This window comes from Abramis brama (genome assembly GCF_963993115.1).
Source record: "Abramis brama genome assembly, chromosome: 19".
Classification (NCBI taxonomy): domain Eukaryota; kingdom Metazoa; phylum Chordata; class Actinopteri; order Cypriniformes; family Leuciscidae; genus Abramis; species Abramis brama.
Genome location: NC_139981.1, coordinates 22107052 through 22125697, shown reverse-complemented (window position 1 = coordinate 22125697; position 18646 = coordinate 22107052). Strand labels below are relative to the sequence as shown.

The window sequence follows — 18646 nt, the reverse complement described above, 5'->3', positions numbered from 1 at the left end:
TCGTCATAGTTGGGTCGTCAAACTTCTATAGCGGTGAATGAGAGACTACATTAAATACATTTTTTGTTTCCATCTGCTCAAATAGCAAAATAAATAATCCACAATAGTGTTTTCAAAACTTTCAAAAGAGGAAAAAAATAGAGAGATTGATAACGGCAGTCAAAAGAGCGACCAATAGCAAACTACGACCAATAGCAAACTACAACCATCAAATACCCAATCAAGTCATATATATATTTTTTTTTTTCATTCGAGAAGCAGTTTCACTTGGATATAGGTCACAATAGGGAAGGAAAGTTGATCGTAACTTCTGTTTCATGGCAACTTTAAATAGTGATGATCTTACTGCATCACAAACTAGAAATGTGACTATAACATCCCAGAATCTATTAGCTCTTTCTGACATGTTGTCTCCCAAAAAATGAGACAAGTTTAAATTGAGATTTCTGAGAGATTGAAGATCTGAGCACAGTCTGAGGCATAGTCGTGTTTCCATTACCCTTCAAATTGTGCACGTTATTGCGAATTGAAAATATGCCAATTTCGCAAAAAAGTTTTTACACTCGCATGAGGGTTTTTCAGGCAATTCGAAAAAAGGAATATCCGCAAAACTGCAATAGAAACAGTTTTTCCTATATACAGGTCACCTGGAGTACGTAAACGTCGATCATTCTTTAAAGATGGCGCGGTATGTTTGGACAGAAGACGAGACAAGGTTCTTTACAAAAGAGTTACAGGAATACTGGATTCTAAACAACAAAGAAATGCCACAATTTATCAAGACCTTGAAACAAATAGGAAGAAGAAACACCCAGAACACCTCATACGTGGCTGGTCCCAAGTATAAGGGTCTTTCCTTGCCATTAATCATTGGATAACACACCTATGTCTCCATCGATTAAAAAAAAGGGCTAGTGCGATGGCTGCGATATACGTAAACCTACCAACATACGTTCGGAATGACTTATCGCAAGTTGAAAAATTTTTGTTGTTGTTTTTGTCGCATCACATTGGTTAATGGAAACTATGGAAGCTTGTTTCCGCCACAGATTGAAAAATAAAAAAGGTAATTGCGACTTTTTAATCTCACAATTCTGACTTTTTATCTCCGAATTACGTGATATAAAGTCGCAATTGCAGGTTATAAAGTCAGAATTGCGTGATATAAAGTTGCAATTGCGAGACATATACTTGAAATTCTGACTTTTTTTCCCCTTCAGAATTGCATGTTTATATCTCGCAATTCTGACTTTATAATACGCAATTGGGAGATATAAAGTCAGAATTGCGTGATATAAAGTTGCAATTGCGAGAAATATACTTGAAATTCTGACTTTTTTTTTTCTTCAGAATTGCATGTTTATATCTCGCAATTCTGACTTTATAATACGCAATTGGGAGATATAAAGTCAGAATTGCATGATATAAAGTCGCAATTATGTGTTATAAAGTCAGAATTGCATGATATAAAGTCGCAATTGCGAGAAAAAAAGTCAGAATTCTGACTTTATAAGACGCAATTGTGACTATTTCACGCAATTCTGACTTTATATCTTGCAATTCTGACTTTATATCTCGCAATTGCGACTTTATTTCACGCAATTGCGACTTTATTTCACGCAATTCTGACTTTATATCTCGCAATTCTGACTTTATATCTCGCAATTCTGACTTTATAAGACGCAATCGCGATTTATTTCACGCAATTCTGACTTTATATCTCGCAATTGTGACTTTATATCTCGCAATTCTGACTTTATATCTCGCAATTGCGACTTTATTTCACACAATTGCAACTTTATTTCACGCAATTCTGACTTTATATCTCGCAATTCTGACTTTATATCTCGCAATTGCGACTTTATATCTCGCAATTGCGACTTTATTTCACGCAATTGCGACTATTTCACGCAATTCTGACTTTATATCTCGCAATTCTGACTTTATATCTCGCAATTCTGACTTTATAACACGCAATTGCGACTTTATTTCACGCAATTCTGACTTTCTATCACGCAATTCTGAGAAATAAAGTCAAAATTGCAAGATGTAAACTCGCAATTGTGAGATAAAAAGTCGCAATTATCTTTTAAAATGTTTTATTCTGTGGCGGAAACAAACTTCCATAGGAAACACTATAAATAGTTAAAATAAAAATATTGCGAAAGTTTTGCGCAAATCTATAATGGAAACGCGGCTAGTGTTGAGATTTCTTTTGAAACTCCAGATAAAACTTTGAGATCCGTAGCTTCTTTTTTTTTTTTTTTTTTTTATCTGCGAAAACCAAGATGCCGGACACTGAAGCAAAAACCTTGATTTGCTGTCATTTAATCTCACAGGTGTCTAAGAGAAACAACCGAGCTATTTAACAGATCCGATTGGTGTTTTCTCTCTCTCATGGCATGAACAGGTGACAGGTGTTCCATTAGGATAGTTTTACCAAAGCGGTGTTTTAGCATGAACAGTTTTTCATTGTCACAGCTGAAAACAAGGAGCTGTCATCAATAACCCCGGCTGCTGGCGGACCAAGAATGTCTCGCATTAGCTGTCACATATATATACAGGCATATTTACGTCATTGTCAGTGTGCCTGAGCTGTCACCAACGCGGTGGGATGTTGGATAAGTGTCGAGTGATATTCTGTTTGTGTCTATAAGAGGTGCTGAAAGAGAAGATATTGAGTGGGGAACATGCAGGTGACATGAAAGAGAAGCACAGGAATAGTGTTGTGTACCTACCCCAGTGCAAAGTCTGACAGAGCAGGGCTCTCCAGGTTCACCCTTGAGGCCCTGGGGGCCTATCGGTCCCGGTGCTCCGCCTGCATCACCCTGCAAACACACACCGACAGCTGGCATTTAGAGACGCTGTCACCTCCGGTTTGTCACTTGACAGGTTGAGGAGCACCGCACAAATGCACACACATGCCCGCCTTCACACGCACATACAAAAACAAGAGCTGGACGTAAATATCACAGACATCCGGGGCAAATGCCACCAACCTGGAATCACCTCTTGCAGCTTTAGAGGCTACAAAAGCTCACTAAACATCCGCTACGCTGAACTCACTCACGTCATTGAAAACGCTGTAATGATTGTGAGATATTGAAAGCATTTTTGCCAGTCGACTTTCTAACAATAACTTAAATTTTTGCGGTCGGAGCCTAAATGAATGAATCAAACATACTAGTATTATTAATGGAGGAACATTAAATGCACTTAAGGCCCCTTCCTGCCATAATGCAATATCTTAGTCTACTAAGACATGAGATCAAAATATATACAGTATACAGTAATAATAAAATAAAATGCACTAAAAGTAACTAAATAATATACATTACATACTTTTTTCAGCAATTGAAATATAATAAAATATAAATGTAAACAACTTAAATCCAAAAATAGCAATTAAGTGAAATAAATAAGTGTAAGTTGAAGTACTAAAATAACTAACTAAAACTGAAATAAAACCAGCTTAACAAAAAATAAAAAGACAAAAACAACAAAAGCACATCAAATCATTAAACCTTAAAAATAGACCATTCAGAAGATTAATACATATAACAGTATATAAATAATACTATAATAGTCTATAAATAATACAAAAATAAATAACACTGATACACGATAGTTTTAGTGGAAGACTGACCTACTGAAAAATACATTTTGCATATCTTCTTTTAATTATAATCATTATTATTAAGTCCTCAGGTTCTGTCACTAAAAGTAATCATAAATAAATAAGTTTGCTAAGTGTGAACCCATTCTTTAGTTCTTTAAATCATCTGAGGTTCAATTTTGCTATAGGCCTTCAGATCAGTGGTAGTAGTGTACTTTAGACTGGATATCTTATCCAGTTTCATTATGCTTTCCCATATCTCTACACACATTGCATTTTGACTTCCAAGAACCCCAATAAATCACAAACATAAAGCAATATTTGTAGTAGAAGGAAATCCAAGGCACTCTTCTTTAGAAAATTATAAAAAGCCTTTATTGCCCAATAAAGGCTTTTTATAATTTTCTAAAGAAGAGTGCCTTGGATTTCCTTCTACTACATTTTACTGAATTCCCGACCCCAAAGAGCACCTTCGAAAACCCTTTTTTTGAACTCCTTGAGCACCCTGGACATTTTTTCTCTTTCCAATGAAGCAATAATTCTTTGAGATATCTCAAGTAACTGAAACTATTCCAGCATACAGCTTTTTATCCGCTTACAGCTGGTGCAAACCGTCGAAACGTACAAGCAAAGCACAGCTCAGTGAAGCCTAATGTGAACATGACCTTCTGCACACGCAGAAACATGAAAAATATCACGCTAGAAACATGTGGCCCCAGTCACGGCGTACTTCCAAACGCACAATGCTCTTGCGTACCTTTTCTCCTTTCATTCCGTCTTTTCCAGACAGTCCTGGCTGACCGGGAGAGCCCTGAAAAAAACAAAAAAAACAGGAGCGATAAGACACATGCCTATCAGCTTTAGCAGTTCCTTCTTTTTCTTTTGGGATTTGATCCCAAACATCCCCCATCCCCGTGTCCCCATCTTTTTTTGGGATAAAGGCAGATGCTTGTTAGCAGAAGCAGGTGCCGAGAACAGATTGTGATGCTGATGCTGTTTCCTCCCACATGTAGAGAACTCAGATGTACCCGTCCCTGCAAATTAATTTTCAGATTACTGATTGATTACTGATTGTCTGCGCAACAATTTACAGCTCTGCATCCTCGTTTTTCTCGCCTGTTATTTATACGCGCATTGTCTTTTTCCTGTGTGCGAGCGAGAGTGGGAAAAACTAAAAGGCTGTTGAGAGCGTGATGAAAATGAAACTAGATTTTTACGTTGTCATGGAGTGTTTGCCCATGCAAAATTCCCTGTTATTACGCTAAGACGTTGTGGATGATTGCGAGAGCCTTGCAATGCGGGTTGCTTAGCTATTCTGAGGGGTGTTAGTGCGCTGCTATGTGATTGCTAGGGTTTTCTATGTAGTCAAAAGAGTTCATTCCCAAGTCTCTACACTCTTAAAAAGCCTCTTTATTGACATATGATTCAATGAAGAACCTTCAAAGCAGGGGTCTCCAAACTCGGTCCTGGAGAAAACCTGAGAAACCTGAGAAAAATCCTGTAAGTTTTCCTCATAACCTTCATTTCTTTTCGACTGAAGAAAGAAAGACATGAATATTTTGGATGACGTGGGGGTGAGTAAATTAATTCTGAAGTGAACTACTCCAAAAACAGCCAAATGATTAGGGCCGATTATATCCTGTCAATCAAATGGGGACGGAAAAACATGTCAGACTGCAAATCATACTCTGTGTGAAGCCTTTTGTGTTGAATTGAGGGCTGTCAAAGTAAATGCAACAACAATAAAAATAGCGGTGATAAAGTAGGCTCTATTTGACCCTATGAATCACCCGTAGATCAAGCCAGGGTTGCCAGGTCCGTGTTTTTTCCTACACCAAACATTATTTGTAACACGCCTCCCATCCAATAATCGCAGAGCTTTGTTCTGTTACTTCTGATCAGAAACAAAGTCTCTGTCCACTGTATCACAAAATTCAAACAATAAATGCAGTTTTGATGCTCTTAAATGTGGCCCTTAAAAAGTATTTTCTTCCACTTTAATACAAGTTAGCACAAAAAAAAACATGCATGAACATTAAAAGATATGTTGAAAGACATCAAAATGTATCATGTATCCGCTCAATCTGTGTTTCAACCATGTAAAGACGTCATAAAACAACTTGTGAACAAAGTGTCCCTTAAAGGAACACTATGTAGCTTTTCATCCTTCATAATATATTTCCAAGACACTTGTGATGGTACATCGACTTACAATAGGTTGAATGACGCGTCTGCCATAGCCTGACGGGGTCTGTATCACTACGTAACTTCGGGGTTCGGGTAGTAACCCGAGCACAAAAAGAACTACAAAATTCGACTGCTTTACGGCATACGTCACTTCCCCCACCACTTCCTCAAATTTGGACGTGAGCGTTTATACTGTCTATGGACGTGAGAGGCCAACCAGGGTTTGTTTTCGGCTTTCGTGCGTATGTTTTTGTCATGGGGGCTGTTTACACCTGGCCACTTCATGCGTTTTCTCAGATCGGATAGCTATCCGATCATGAAAAGACCAGGTGTAAATGTCCTCCGAAACGCATTCAAGACGGATTTGAATCCGACCGCTCAAACCACTTCAGGGGGAGGTCTGTGCCGCATTCCAGACGAAACTGGACAAGTGTAAATGCATCTGGTTGTTGAAACCACATATGTAAATTGTACTCCTCCCAAAATGTTAAAAAAATAAATAAAAAAACGTGTGAGAGCGTGTTATAGTCTATGGGCCCTATCTTGCACCCAGCGCAATTGACTTTGTACACTGACTTTGTACTGGAATGTATCATTCATCTTTCCTGATCATCTTTCCTGACTTTGTACAGGAATGTATCATTCCTATTTTGCACCCGCGCAAAGCGCGCTTTTCCCTCCACAAAAGCACGTCGCTAAACTAGGGAATGAACTTGCGCTCCCTGGGCGGTTCAGCGCAAAAAAGGAGGTGTGTTCCGGCGCAATCGTTCCTTCATGCTATTTTGCAGGTTTAGAAAACAATTGCGCCACTAACCAGGAAAAAATAGTTTAAAGTCAGTGGCGGGTTGCGCATGTTATTCATATGCTATTTTAAGGGCGCATGCTTGGCCATAATCAATGTAGCGTGTGCACAACGCGCATACACTTTGATTCTCTCATCTACACAGAAGCAGCAGTTTTCATTTTTGCAAATCATATATTATTACGATAGATAGATAGATAGATAGATAGATAGATAGATAGATAGATAGATAGATAGATAGATAGACAATTTATTATAAAAGCATACATCTAGCTTACACATTTACCCAAATTATCATACGCCTTTTTAACCGAAGTTAATTTGGGTGGGTTTCTCCATCCCCAACGTCCCTGACGAGAGCGTTGCTCTCCTTGGCTGTGAACCGCTCCTGGCGCGCGCCTGGCAAATCCGCCGTTATAATAGGAATCCGCTTTAGAACAAAGCACGCCTGCTCTTAAAGGGAATGTGAGATGTCGCTCTGATTGGTTTATTTCACGATACGCCCAAACCACACCTATGAATAATGAAGCTACTTCAGACCAACCCATTTTAGATTTGCGCCGGGCGCAAGAGTCATTTATCCCGCTGGGAAAATAGCAACAGCGCCAAGACCCGCCCACAAAGTTACTTGCGCTTTGCGCTTTGACACTTGCGTTTCAGATCGTTAAAATAGGGCCCTATATGTTATTGCCAGATATGACAACGCTACTGGAACACGCATTACCGCAGATGAGCAGCTGAGCATCGATTCATCAAGCCAACGTGCAAACTATCACAAATCAAAGTGAAAGTAAGTCGCAGACGCTTATCACACAATCATCATCATTAAAAGTAAAGAAACGAAATGATCTTACCAGGGCTGTTACTGCTCTCTCTTATTGCGGTCTTTGATTTTGAAATTTTAGCGACAAATTTTATTTACGACAGTGCAAATATTCCACAGGAATACTCTAGGAGTCGCTGTTTGACAAAAACACAATTTCTCCACAGTGTGCCTTTAACATTGCATTTACCTCAGGAAAGTTTTCCAGTCTTCACAGTTTGTTAGTGAGCTATAAAAAAACACTAGAAAGTTAACACTATTTACAGGTAATTATTGAATACATTTGTCATGAAGACAAGCGTTTATGAAAACTACCTTATGTGCAAATTGAGTGAAAACTTGAGTGTAATTATTATATCTGAAAATAAATAGCAGTTGACTATAATAGTTTGGGTAAAGTGTAATATAATATTATAGTAATGTACCAAATGAGAGGGTTCCCAGTATAGTTTATTTGTTGTTGTTTTCCCCTAAAGAAAATCAAACTATCGGTATCGGCGCAGAAATGTATTAATTTGGTGCATGTAAAAAATGCTGCAAACCTTTATTTTTAAGATTGTATGATATTCTGGTCCCAAAATATGTCTCAGGTTGCCCCATTCAAGGTATTTTAATATGCATTTTACAAAGCGGTGTGGGAAAAGTTGAGAAGCTAGTTGTTTCCTGCTTACCGGGTCTCCTGGAAGACCACGGAGGCCAATGGGACCAGGCTGACCCTCCTTTCCCTGTAAGAACACAAACAAACATGTTAAGATCTTTTCATATGAGCAGTATGACCTTATTTCTGATCAAATGAAATGAAATGATTTTGATTTTGTACTAGCTGTGAAAATTGTAGCATTTTGACTGCTTGCTATTGTGAGAGGTCCCTATCTGTGCCCTAAACTAAAATGAAGGTCACAATCAGTTGCTTTTTGTGACTGAACCCATTTAACCCAGCAAGAACTGGTTGCAATAAGCCACCCGTTAGAAAGCTTTTGTCACTGGTCAGTAAATCAGCGAGAAAATGGCAGAGCTGCTCTCTTGCTGGTCAACCATGTTGAAAAGGTCAACAATAATTCCATCATACTAAACGTAGAACGACTTTAATGTTCTTTCTGTCTTGGTCAAATCACAAGATGTCACAATGGAGGGTTTACGGAGACAGGAGGTTCATACCTCAAGTCCTGGTGTCCCTGACAGTCCAGGCAATCCACGAATGCCCTTTATGAGAGTAAAAAAAAAAAAAAAAAAAAATACAGAGAGAAAAGGAGAGTGAGAAAGAGTGACATCAAAATTTCTCAGAAAATTGTGCCATTTACAAGAACATTTCGGAATAGATATTATAATGAAAGCAAAGGGAAAGATTCTGCATTACAGAAATAGAAATAACAGACATTTTAATTTCTATAAAAATACATTTGGATAGACGATTTTTTACTTTATTTTGCATTACACACTAATAAAGTTTAATTTCTCACAAACATGCTGACTGCTTTACAGTCTGTTCCCCTGATGTGCATTATGACAAACATTGCACAACATTTGGTCACAATTTATTTTAAGGTGTCGGTGTTACAGTTTAATTAAGTACTGAGTATTAATAATTAACTACATGTACTTACTATAAAGGTTAGGATTAGGGTTAGTTGCATGTAATTATGCATAATTTATAGTTATTACTACAGTAACTACATGTAATGTGTAACAAGGACACTGTAAAATAAAGTGTTACCCAACATTTTTTCACAGGCTTTATTTACCTGTATCCCCTGTGAGCCTTCCGAACCTTTTTCACCCTAGTGAAAAAAGAGAAAATTCTGAACGCAATGCATGAAATCACACGATTTTTCAAGAGGACATGAGACTTCCAGGGTCGAAAAAAAAATTGTGTGTCCATGCTTTTAAAATACCTTCTTATAAAACATCTACTAACATCTGACGGATCAAAGAGAAAGCCGGACTGAGCGTTTTGATTGGCTGTCCATTGTATTGATTAAAATACAGCTTTTATATTTTCCTTTTTTTGGAGACAAGACTTTTAAACACCGTCCGGCAGTAGTTAAACCTTTTAATGATCTTAAAAAACTGTTGTGGATGCTTGACAAATGATGGAAATGTGTGGCTACTAACCTGGTCTCCTTTCTCTCCTTTCTGGCCTTTATCACCTCCTTCCCCCTCATAGATTATAGAGAGCGGAAACAAAATAATGCATAGAGGTTATTAATGGAAGAAATGCTTAATTATATGTCTAAAGTACACAGTGCACATGTATTTATGCCACCCCTGAGCAGCATTAAACATTCAGTGTAAATGCCATTTCAGAAGAGCTTCAGTGCCAACTTTGCCGTGTACATTTGGCATCAGACGCCGCTGTATTTCAAAATATTTCAATGTTGTAAATAGCCTAACATCTAAACTTACAGGTCCAGAAGGAAGTCTCAGTCCATGTGCTGTCATAACCTGAATAAAGAAAAAAGATGATCTTTAATATTGATGTCAACTTATGCTGTTGCAGAAAACCATCATGAGAGGCAATTGACTGTGCTAGAATGATCCCATCAGTTATGATTTAATGTTTTCTCACGCTCTGCTCTTAGATCTCAGTTCATTGAAAACCTCAACATCTCCACACAAGAATAAAACAGAAGCTTCCTCTCTCTGTCTGGATGGCCTCTATGTGAGAGATTAACATTAATCCAGGGCTTATGACATTTAAAATGCCAAGAGCCTTTTACTGCAACAAGAACCTCGAGAAATACAGACCCTCTTCAAGGCACATGGAGGTGAATTCTGAATCTGCTTTATGGCTTTCCATTTACCCATTAACTACCAGTGCTCAGCAGGGTTTAGTAGCCTGTCAATCATTCAGACGGCTTTCAGTCAACGGTGAAAGACAGATCGTTTCGTTGGATGTATCTGCGGATTCATCTACTGTCTTTCATGCGGTGTAAAACAACCATGAATAAAGATGAAACAACAGGAGGCCGGATGTAACTTCAAGACAAAGTTGGTCTAGAGAACAAAATGTCGATTTTTTTCTTGTTCATTGTGATGAATAAAAGCATGCAACATATATGAGCTCTGCTCCCAAACCTATAGTGAGATTCATAATCCCTGCATAGGAAGTTGCCTTCTAAGACATCCTAAGTGAAATGGAAACACTGGACTCACAAATGATTCCAACACAGTTCAGTGTTAGAATGTTAATGACACAATACTGTAAACGTAAAAATATATTGCACACAAATATTTGGCAATCATTTTTAATGTCATGTTTTTTTAAACAAAAAATTAAACGTACTGAATAGTTTCATAAAATACGGAAAATAACTTTGTGATTCTCTTGTCGTCCGATTACAATGGCAGACAGCAGCAGACCTGTGTATTAGGCTGCTGTCACTTTAAGACCGAATGCACAAACCCAGTATATTGACTGACGAGCATCTGATTTTCTCCCTATTGTTTACGTTCACCAAACGAAAGGCCAAAATTACCGGATCTTAGAAGATTTAGATCTCTTGCAATTTTAATAACTTCTCAAGCACATTTTACCTTTTATTTTCTCATTCACCCACGTTTCTTTAATGCTCAAACGTGTCAGTTACTTTAAGCAGTCATGTCACAAGCCATTGACATGATTTTAAGATTTCAGAAAGCAACAAGTGAAAATAAAATGTTGGTGACTGTTCGGTTGCATTTTAAGATCTTTGAAACGTGGATTTAAGACTTTTAAACGCCAATTAAGGCCTTATTTTACATTTATTAGGATCCGCGGAGACCTTGTATTTTAATATACTTAAAAATGTAATTTATTCCTGTTATAACAAAGCTGAATTTTCAGCATCATTATTCCAGTCTTCAGTGTTCAGTTTTATTATTATTAGTGTTGAAAGGTCACCTTGATTTTACCAAGTAAGGCATGTTCCTGGATCAACATATTTTGTTGATCCTGGAATAACATTCCTGTCCCAAAATTTAGTCCTTAGCCTATCCCTAAACCTAACCCTACCCATAACTTTTCTCTAATATCATGACAGGGTCATGACAGGTGAATAACACTGAACATTGAAGCACCTCACCCTGGTTCTAAGCCTAAACTTGACATTAATTGTAAACCTGTCCCTCAAATCTGATTGGTTGATTGGAAAGTTGTTCCAGGATCAACAAAGATGTTGATCCAGGAACATGTGGTACTTGGAGAAATCACGTTCACCGTGTTGAAAACAGTTGTACTGCTTAATATTTTTTTGGAAAAACTTGATACTTTTAATCATCCCTGCTGAGTATTTCATTTTTCAAATCTTTCAATTTTACTGACCCCAAGCTTTTTGAACAGTAGTGCAAGTACAATTTCTTGCCACATGGTATGGCATAATTACTACTAGTGTATATTTATACATTTAGATTTTGTTCGCCTCTGTCAGTCAGTCATCTTAGATAACTTTCTTTAAGGATAAAAGTGATACTGCCTTGAATTATGCCAAAATTACAGCATCTTAGAAGGCAGCTTACTTCTGCCATTTTTTGGACCTGCGTCAGCAGTGAAACTAATTATGTATAGGTAGGCAGCTCACAAGGTTTTAAAAAAAGAGCTTTGTTGTGCAATACATCATCATAAAACAAGTAAAAAAAAAAAAAAAAAAGAAACAATTCATTGAAGTCAGTTGAGCACAACCATACATTGACTTGCTCTAGTCTGAGCTCAGAAAAACAGCTAATTACCATTTAACAAGAATGCAATTAAAATCTTGAAATGGGATTTAGGTTACAGTTGTTCAAAGATTTTTTTTTCCCTTGGACAGAAAAAAACCCCATTAATTACACATCCTTAATTAAAAGAGAACTAGCTCTAAACAACATGCTCCATTCAGAGCCAGTTACAATCAAATTACAAACTAAAGAGGAAACCATGAGAGAATAATCAAACTCTTAAAAGCCAGTTCATATTTGAGTCACCCATCATCGTAATTAGCCATTTCAGAACAGGAGAAACAACAAAAAAAGATTCTTTAGTCTTTCTCAATCTTTGTAAATTGGTTTAAAAGGGCCACAGTCATCTCGCTTTTCCCATTTAGCTAGAGATTCACACAGCAGGCAGCATCAATTGATTTTGTGCCCTGCTGTCAAATCGCACCTCTCTCCCCCCCTCCTTTGATTTAATTGACACCAGCGATGCTGTTCCAAACCTGCAAATTTCTTGCTAAGTGCGACCAGAAAGCTTCCCGGCTTTCAAAGGTTTTCTTATTAGTGGCCAGTCAGCAGAGATGAAGCTGATGAACAGTGCTGAATTAATGCAGTACACTCTCCACTGTCCGTACTAGGAAATATGTTGGTGCTGGTAGTTCATTTCAACTTGGATGAATATAAAAATACAGAATGAACAAGAAATAAAGAAATCCTAGATTGCGTTTTCATGTGGACGCGTCTTCCCGGATGTATGAAAGTGAGCGAATTGTTCTCATCGATCATGTGTCTTTTCAAATAAGCATCGAAGTTCAAATTAAATTGAATTTAGTATGAAAATTAAGCATTGAACGCTACAGGGTTCCTTTTAGAGAAAGTCATTTAGGTGATCTTTTAATGAAACATGGGTAAGAAAATGTGAAATTATTAAGCAGAATATACAAGAAATTGATAATCGAGTTACTCAAATATCTGCATTTTAACATACGCTACTGTTTGGGGTCAGATTATTTTTTTTTTTTAAGGAATTCTTATTTTCATTCAGCAAGGATACACTAAATTGATCAAAAGTGAGAGTAACAACTTTGTTACAAAAAATAGATATATTTCATATAAATACTGTTCTTTTAAACTTTCTATTAATCAAAGAATCTTGATCTTGAATCTTGAAACTTTGCGTTCCCCTGAGAAACTTTGCGTTCCCTCACAAAATGTTTGCGTTTTGCGTTCCCTCACAAAATGTTTGCGTTCCCCCGAGAAACTTTGCGTTCTCTCACAAAATGTTTGCGTTCCCCCGAGAAACTTTGCGTTCTCTCACAAAATGTTTGCGTTCCCCCGAGAAACTTTGCATTCTCTCACAAAATGTTTGCATTCCCCCGTGAAACTTTGCATTCCTTCACAAAATGTTTGCGTTCCCGAGAAACTTTCGATCCCTCACAAAATGTTTGCGTTCCCCCGAGAAACTTTGCGTTCTCTCACAAAATGTTTGCGTTCCCCCGAGAAACTTTGCATTCTCTCACAAAATGTTTGCATTCCCCCGTGAAACTTTGCATTCCTTCACAAAATGTTTGCGTTCCCGAGAAACTTTCGATCCCTCACAAAATGTTTGCGTTCCCGAGAAACTTTGCGTTCTCTCACAAAATGTTTGCGTTCCCCCGAGAAACTTTCGATCCCTCACAAAATGTTTGCGTTCCCCAGAGAAACTTTGCGTTCCCTCACAAAATGTTTGCGTTCCCCCGAGAAACTGCGTTCCCTCACAAAATGTTTGCGTTCCCCCGAGAAACTTTGCGTTCCCTCACAAAATGTTTGTGTTCCCCCGAGAAACTTTGCGTTCTCTCACAAAATGTTTGCGTTCCCCCGAGAAACTTTGCATTCTCTCACAAAATGTTTGCATTCCCCCGTGAAACTTTGCATTCCTTCACAAAATGTTTGCGTTCCCGAGAAACTTTCGATCCCTCACAAAATGTTTGCGTTCCCCCGAGAAACTTTGCGTTCCCTCACAAAATGTTTGCGTTCCCCCGAGAAACTGCGTTCCCTCACAAAATGTTTGCGTTCCCCCGAGAAACTTTGCGTTCCCTCACAAAATGTTTGTGTTCCCCCGAGAAACTTTGCGTTCCCTCACAAAATGTTTGCGTTCCCCCGAGAAACTTTGCGTTCCCTCACAAAATGTTTGCGTTCCCCCGAGAAACTTTGCGTTCCCTCACAAAATGTTTGTGTTCCCCCGAGAAACTTTGCGTTCCCTCACAAAATGTTTGCGTTCCCCCGAGAAACTTTTGATCCCTCACAAAATGTTTGCGTTCCCCCGAGAAACTTTGCGTTCCCTCACAAAATGTTTGCGTTCCCCCGAGAAACTTTTGATCCCTCACAAAATGTTTGCGTTCCCCAGAGAAACTTTGCGTTCCCTCACAAAATGTTTGCGTTCCCCCGAGAAACTTTTGATCCCTCACAAAATGTTTGCGTTCCCCCGAGAAACTTTGCGTTCCCTCACAAAATGTTTGCGTTCCCCCGAGAAACTTTCGATCCCTCACAAAATGTTTGCGTTCCCCCGAGAAACTTTCGATCCCTCACAAAATGTTTGCGTTCCCCCGAGAAACTTTTGATCCCTCAAAAAGTGTTTGCGTTGCCCTTAGAAACTTTGTGTTCCCTCACAAAATGTTTGCGTTCCCCCAAGAAACTTTGCATTCCCTCACAAAATGTTTGCGTTCCCCAGAGAAACTTTGCGTTCTCTCACAAAATGTTTGCGTTCCCCAGAGAAACTTTGCGTTCCCTCACAAAATGTTTGCGTTCCCCCGAGAAACTTTGTGTTCCCTCACAAAATGTTTGCGTTCCCCAGAGAAACTTTGCGTTCTCTCACAAAATGTTTGCGTTCCCCAGAGAAACTTTGCGTTCCCTCACAAAATGTTTGCGTTCCCCCGAGAAACTTTCGATCCCTCACAAAATGTTTGCGTTCCCCCGAGAAACTTTTGATCCCTCAAAAAATGTTTGCGTTGCCCTTAGAAACTTTGTGTTCCCTCACAAAATGTTTGCGTTCCCCCAAGAAACTTTGCGTTCCCTCACAAAATGTTTGCGTTCCCCCGAGAAACTTTGCGTTCCCTCACAAAATGTTTGCGTTCCCCCGAGAAACTTTGCGTTCCCTCACAAAATGTTTGCGTTCCCCCAAGAAACTTTGCGTTCCCTCACAAAATGTTTGCGTTCCCCTGAGAAACTTTGCGTTCCCTCACAAAATGTTTGCGTTCCTCTGAGAAATGTTTTTTTGCAAGCAAACCGCAAAATTTCTCGGGGGGGCGCAAAAGTTTTGCACGGGAATGCAACGGTTTTGTGAGAGAACGCAAAGTTTATCAGTGGAACACAAAACACTTGCAAGGAAACGCAAAAGCATTGACATATACATTTTCTTCTCATCTAATTCTTTTCATCACGTCCCTTTAGGGGCTCTGTAAAAATGAAAAGTTCAAATGAATCCTAGAGCACTGGCTCTGAATCATTTATCCGTGTGGTTTATGGCATTGAAGGCCAATATGTCTATACATGTAGAGAGCATCTGCATGCATCAGAACCTCTGGCTGAACCGGTACAGTACTCACAGGGCCCGCCGGTCCTCTGGGTCCTTCTTCACCCTAAACGAATATTAATAAAAGACACACAAACGCAAAGAAATTAAATCATATGAACCACAGGATTCATTTAATCTGAACTTCAGTCAGTCAAAAGTATGTCTACATGAGACTACAAAGATCCATCAAACAAGTGAAAAGATCACCCTCCTTCCAACACACACACACACAACTAACAAATAAAACATGCATTACACACCTTTTGCCCCTTTATTCCACCGGCTCCCTCCAGGCCAGGCAAACCCTGTGGAGTGAAATGTTAGAAGAGATGGATTTATCATGAGGTAAATAAACACACAAAATCTGATGGAATTTTTAATCAGGCCTCGGAGATGTTTCATACAGGGTCTCCTCTATCACCCTTCTGTCCATCCACTCCTGTGACACCCGGGTCACCCTTCACCCCCTGAAAAACAACAACAACAACAATCACACATATGCATACAACATATGAACACAGATAATATTCTCGAGGGGTCAACAACCTTCTTAGGGGGTAACCAATGGCACAAGATATTATTTTTAAAACTTTTAAAATGTTACTGTTATTGTATGTTATTTTCATTTTATTATTGTTTATTTTAGAAATTCCCTCATAAAAACATACTTTATTAAATATTATAAAGTCTCTTATGTTCACCAAGATTGCATTTATTTGATCGATTAATATTGTGAATTAAGATTTCAAATAACTTTACTATATATTTAAAATCTACATTTATTTCTGTGATGACAGTTACATTTTAAGCATCACTACTCCAGTCTTCAGTGTCACATGATCCTTCAGAAATCATTCTAATTTGCTGATTTGGTGAAAAAAATGTTCTTATTAAAAACAGCTGAGCTACTATTTTTATGGAAACCGTGCTCATTTTTTTTTAGGATTCCTTGATGAATAATTATTTGACGTAAAAGTCAAGGATGCACTTTTAATGCATCCTTGGTGAATAAAAGTATTAATAATAAAAAGAAAATCCTATTGTCCACAATTTTTTGAGTATATGTATTTACATATGTATGAATATGTATTTGTTTATTTTATATATGTGTGTAAATATATTTAAAGCTCATCTTTAAAATATTGAATAAAAATTACAATATAAAATATACAAGAAATTGCAAAAAATATTGTAAATAATAGAATAATAGAATCAAAATATTTGAAAGACGAGCATAAATAAAGGGATTCAATTTCAACAGCACTTCACTGACTATAATTTATTTTCCTGACCTTTTTTTCAGGCCAGGAAAATCACAATTTGTAGCAAAGACTAAACTGCAATGAATGTGACACTCAAAAACACATCAAGTTATGACAAGTCAAAGGGGGGAAAAAACACAAAAGACAACACCATTTCAAATAAAGCAGAAAACACTAGAAACAATCTGAAGCTGTAATATGCGAGATTCAGTCATGCTGTGATGCATGCAGGGAGTCTAGAATCCAGCACTGCAGATATCACAATTTTTTTTCTTTCTTTTTTTTTCTGGTGGGGGTGGTTGTGTTGATGCAGTGTTATATGGCACAGTCAAACCGGTCTCTGAACTCTTATTTGATCTAACTTCCATTTCACAAATGTTCTCATGTTTGCATAAATCACACATGGTGGTTTACCACTTAATTACAGCCACTAAACATGAAATCAATGTTCCGTAACTCGCCACAGCACATCAAGTCACACAGATAGGACGCGAATTTATCGGCCAATAGATGGCACTTTATCACTGAAGATGAATTCCTGTCTTACTCTGCGTCCATTTTGAGATGCCGTCCTCTCTCTAGACAATGCAAACTGGCAGACGTGACAGCAGTTACTGTATGGAGTCTGAAAACCATTTTTGGGTTGGATACTCCGATTACACAGAGTTCCTAGTTAAATGATATTAAGATGAAGGATTTAGAATTGCATGCCGTGTTTTACCACCAATAACCACATTGAGAGAGTGTTTTAGGAAGTGTTGGAGAGAAGGGACCATCACAACACAATCATGTGGTGTTTTTACTGGTACGCACTGCATACTGTACACTGTTCAGCATGCGGTAGAGTCTGTTGTACACATTACAATTCCTGAGAGGAGCTCCTTGGAAAGGTAATACAATTTGTCTACTCAACCTGGAAAAGGCATTTCCCCCAAATTGTACAAGCTTTTCTTTTCAATAAAATTGCTTACAGGCACAACCAAGCAGACACAAAAGATACCAGTGTGTTTGATTTAATGCCAAAGCTCACAATCTCTGTTCTTCTCTGTAATTGCCACCTCTGATCAGATTGCTGTCTGTTTTGATTGCATCTTTGAGGGCTCTGCACTGCACTTTGCAATCCAATCAGTAAAAAAGCACCAAAAGCTTTAAGTTATATTCGAAAAGTTGACATATGTTTTCACTGTCGCTTTAAATACATTAGAAATTCATGATTTTTTTTATTTTTTATTATCAGCTTTCTGAATGTTTCAATCTCATGATGCAATTTTGAGAGAAATATAGAAATAATAGCCTTCCCTAGTATGTCCCCAGTGTTGCATAGCATTAAGAACCTCATTTAATTAATAATTTCTTTATTGAATATCATATCATATCATTGGATTCTATTATCTTAAAACACGATTTATTCAAAAATATAACTAAAAGCTGTCCTTATAAGTTTCCTTGAACAAAAATAAACACTATTAATTAAATACATTTAAAGTAATGAAATAAATTAATGGAATTTAAAATAGATAATTACATATTTTTAAATAAATACATTTTAAATGAATTAAAAAATAATATATTATATTTCAATTAAATAATTCAATTTTAAATACATTTTAAAAATACATATACATTTTTTTAAAAATAAACGGACTTGAAGGACACAACGCTAATTTATATCAGCTATAAAAGCAATAAAATGGCCGCTCGTTTAAATGATCCTGTGGTCGCTTTAAACTATATGAAA

The 18646-nt window shown here is 37.6% G+C and overlaps 1 protein-coding gene across 2 annotated transcripts in view; it reads right to left on the bottom strand.

The window, feature by feature from the left end:
- The window catches only part of LOC311069234 (uncharacterized protein), a 161753-nt gene that overhangs the window by 38839 nt on the left and 104268 nt on the right, over positions 1-18646 (bottom strand). For both annotated transcript variants that reach the window (XM_084092249.1, XM_084092250.1), the window contains 10 exons: positions 16051-16113; positions 15907-15951; positions 15678-15710; positions 9832-9870; positions 9541-9585; positions 9171-9206; positions 8587-8631; positions 8100-8153; positions 4374-4427; positions 2739-2828 (listed from right to left, as the gene is read on the bottom strand). In XM_084092249.1, the coding sequence (XP_083948375.1) occupies positions 2739-2828; positions 4374-4427; positions 8100-8153; positions 8587-8631; positions 9171-9206; positions 9541-9585; positions 9832-9870; positions 15678-15710; positions 15907-15951; positions 16051-16113 (504 nt within the window). The remainder of the gene's footprint in view (positions 1-2738; positions 2829-4373; positions 4428-8099; positions 8154-8586; positions 8632-9170; positions 9207-9540; positions 9586-9831; positions 9871-15677; positions 15711-15906; positions 15952-16050; positions 16114-18646) is intronic.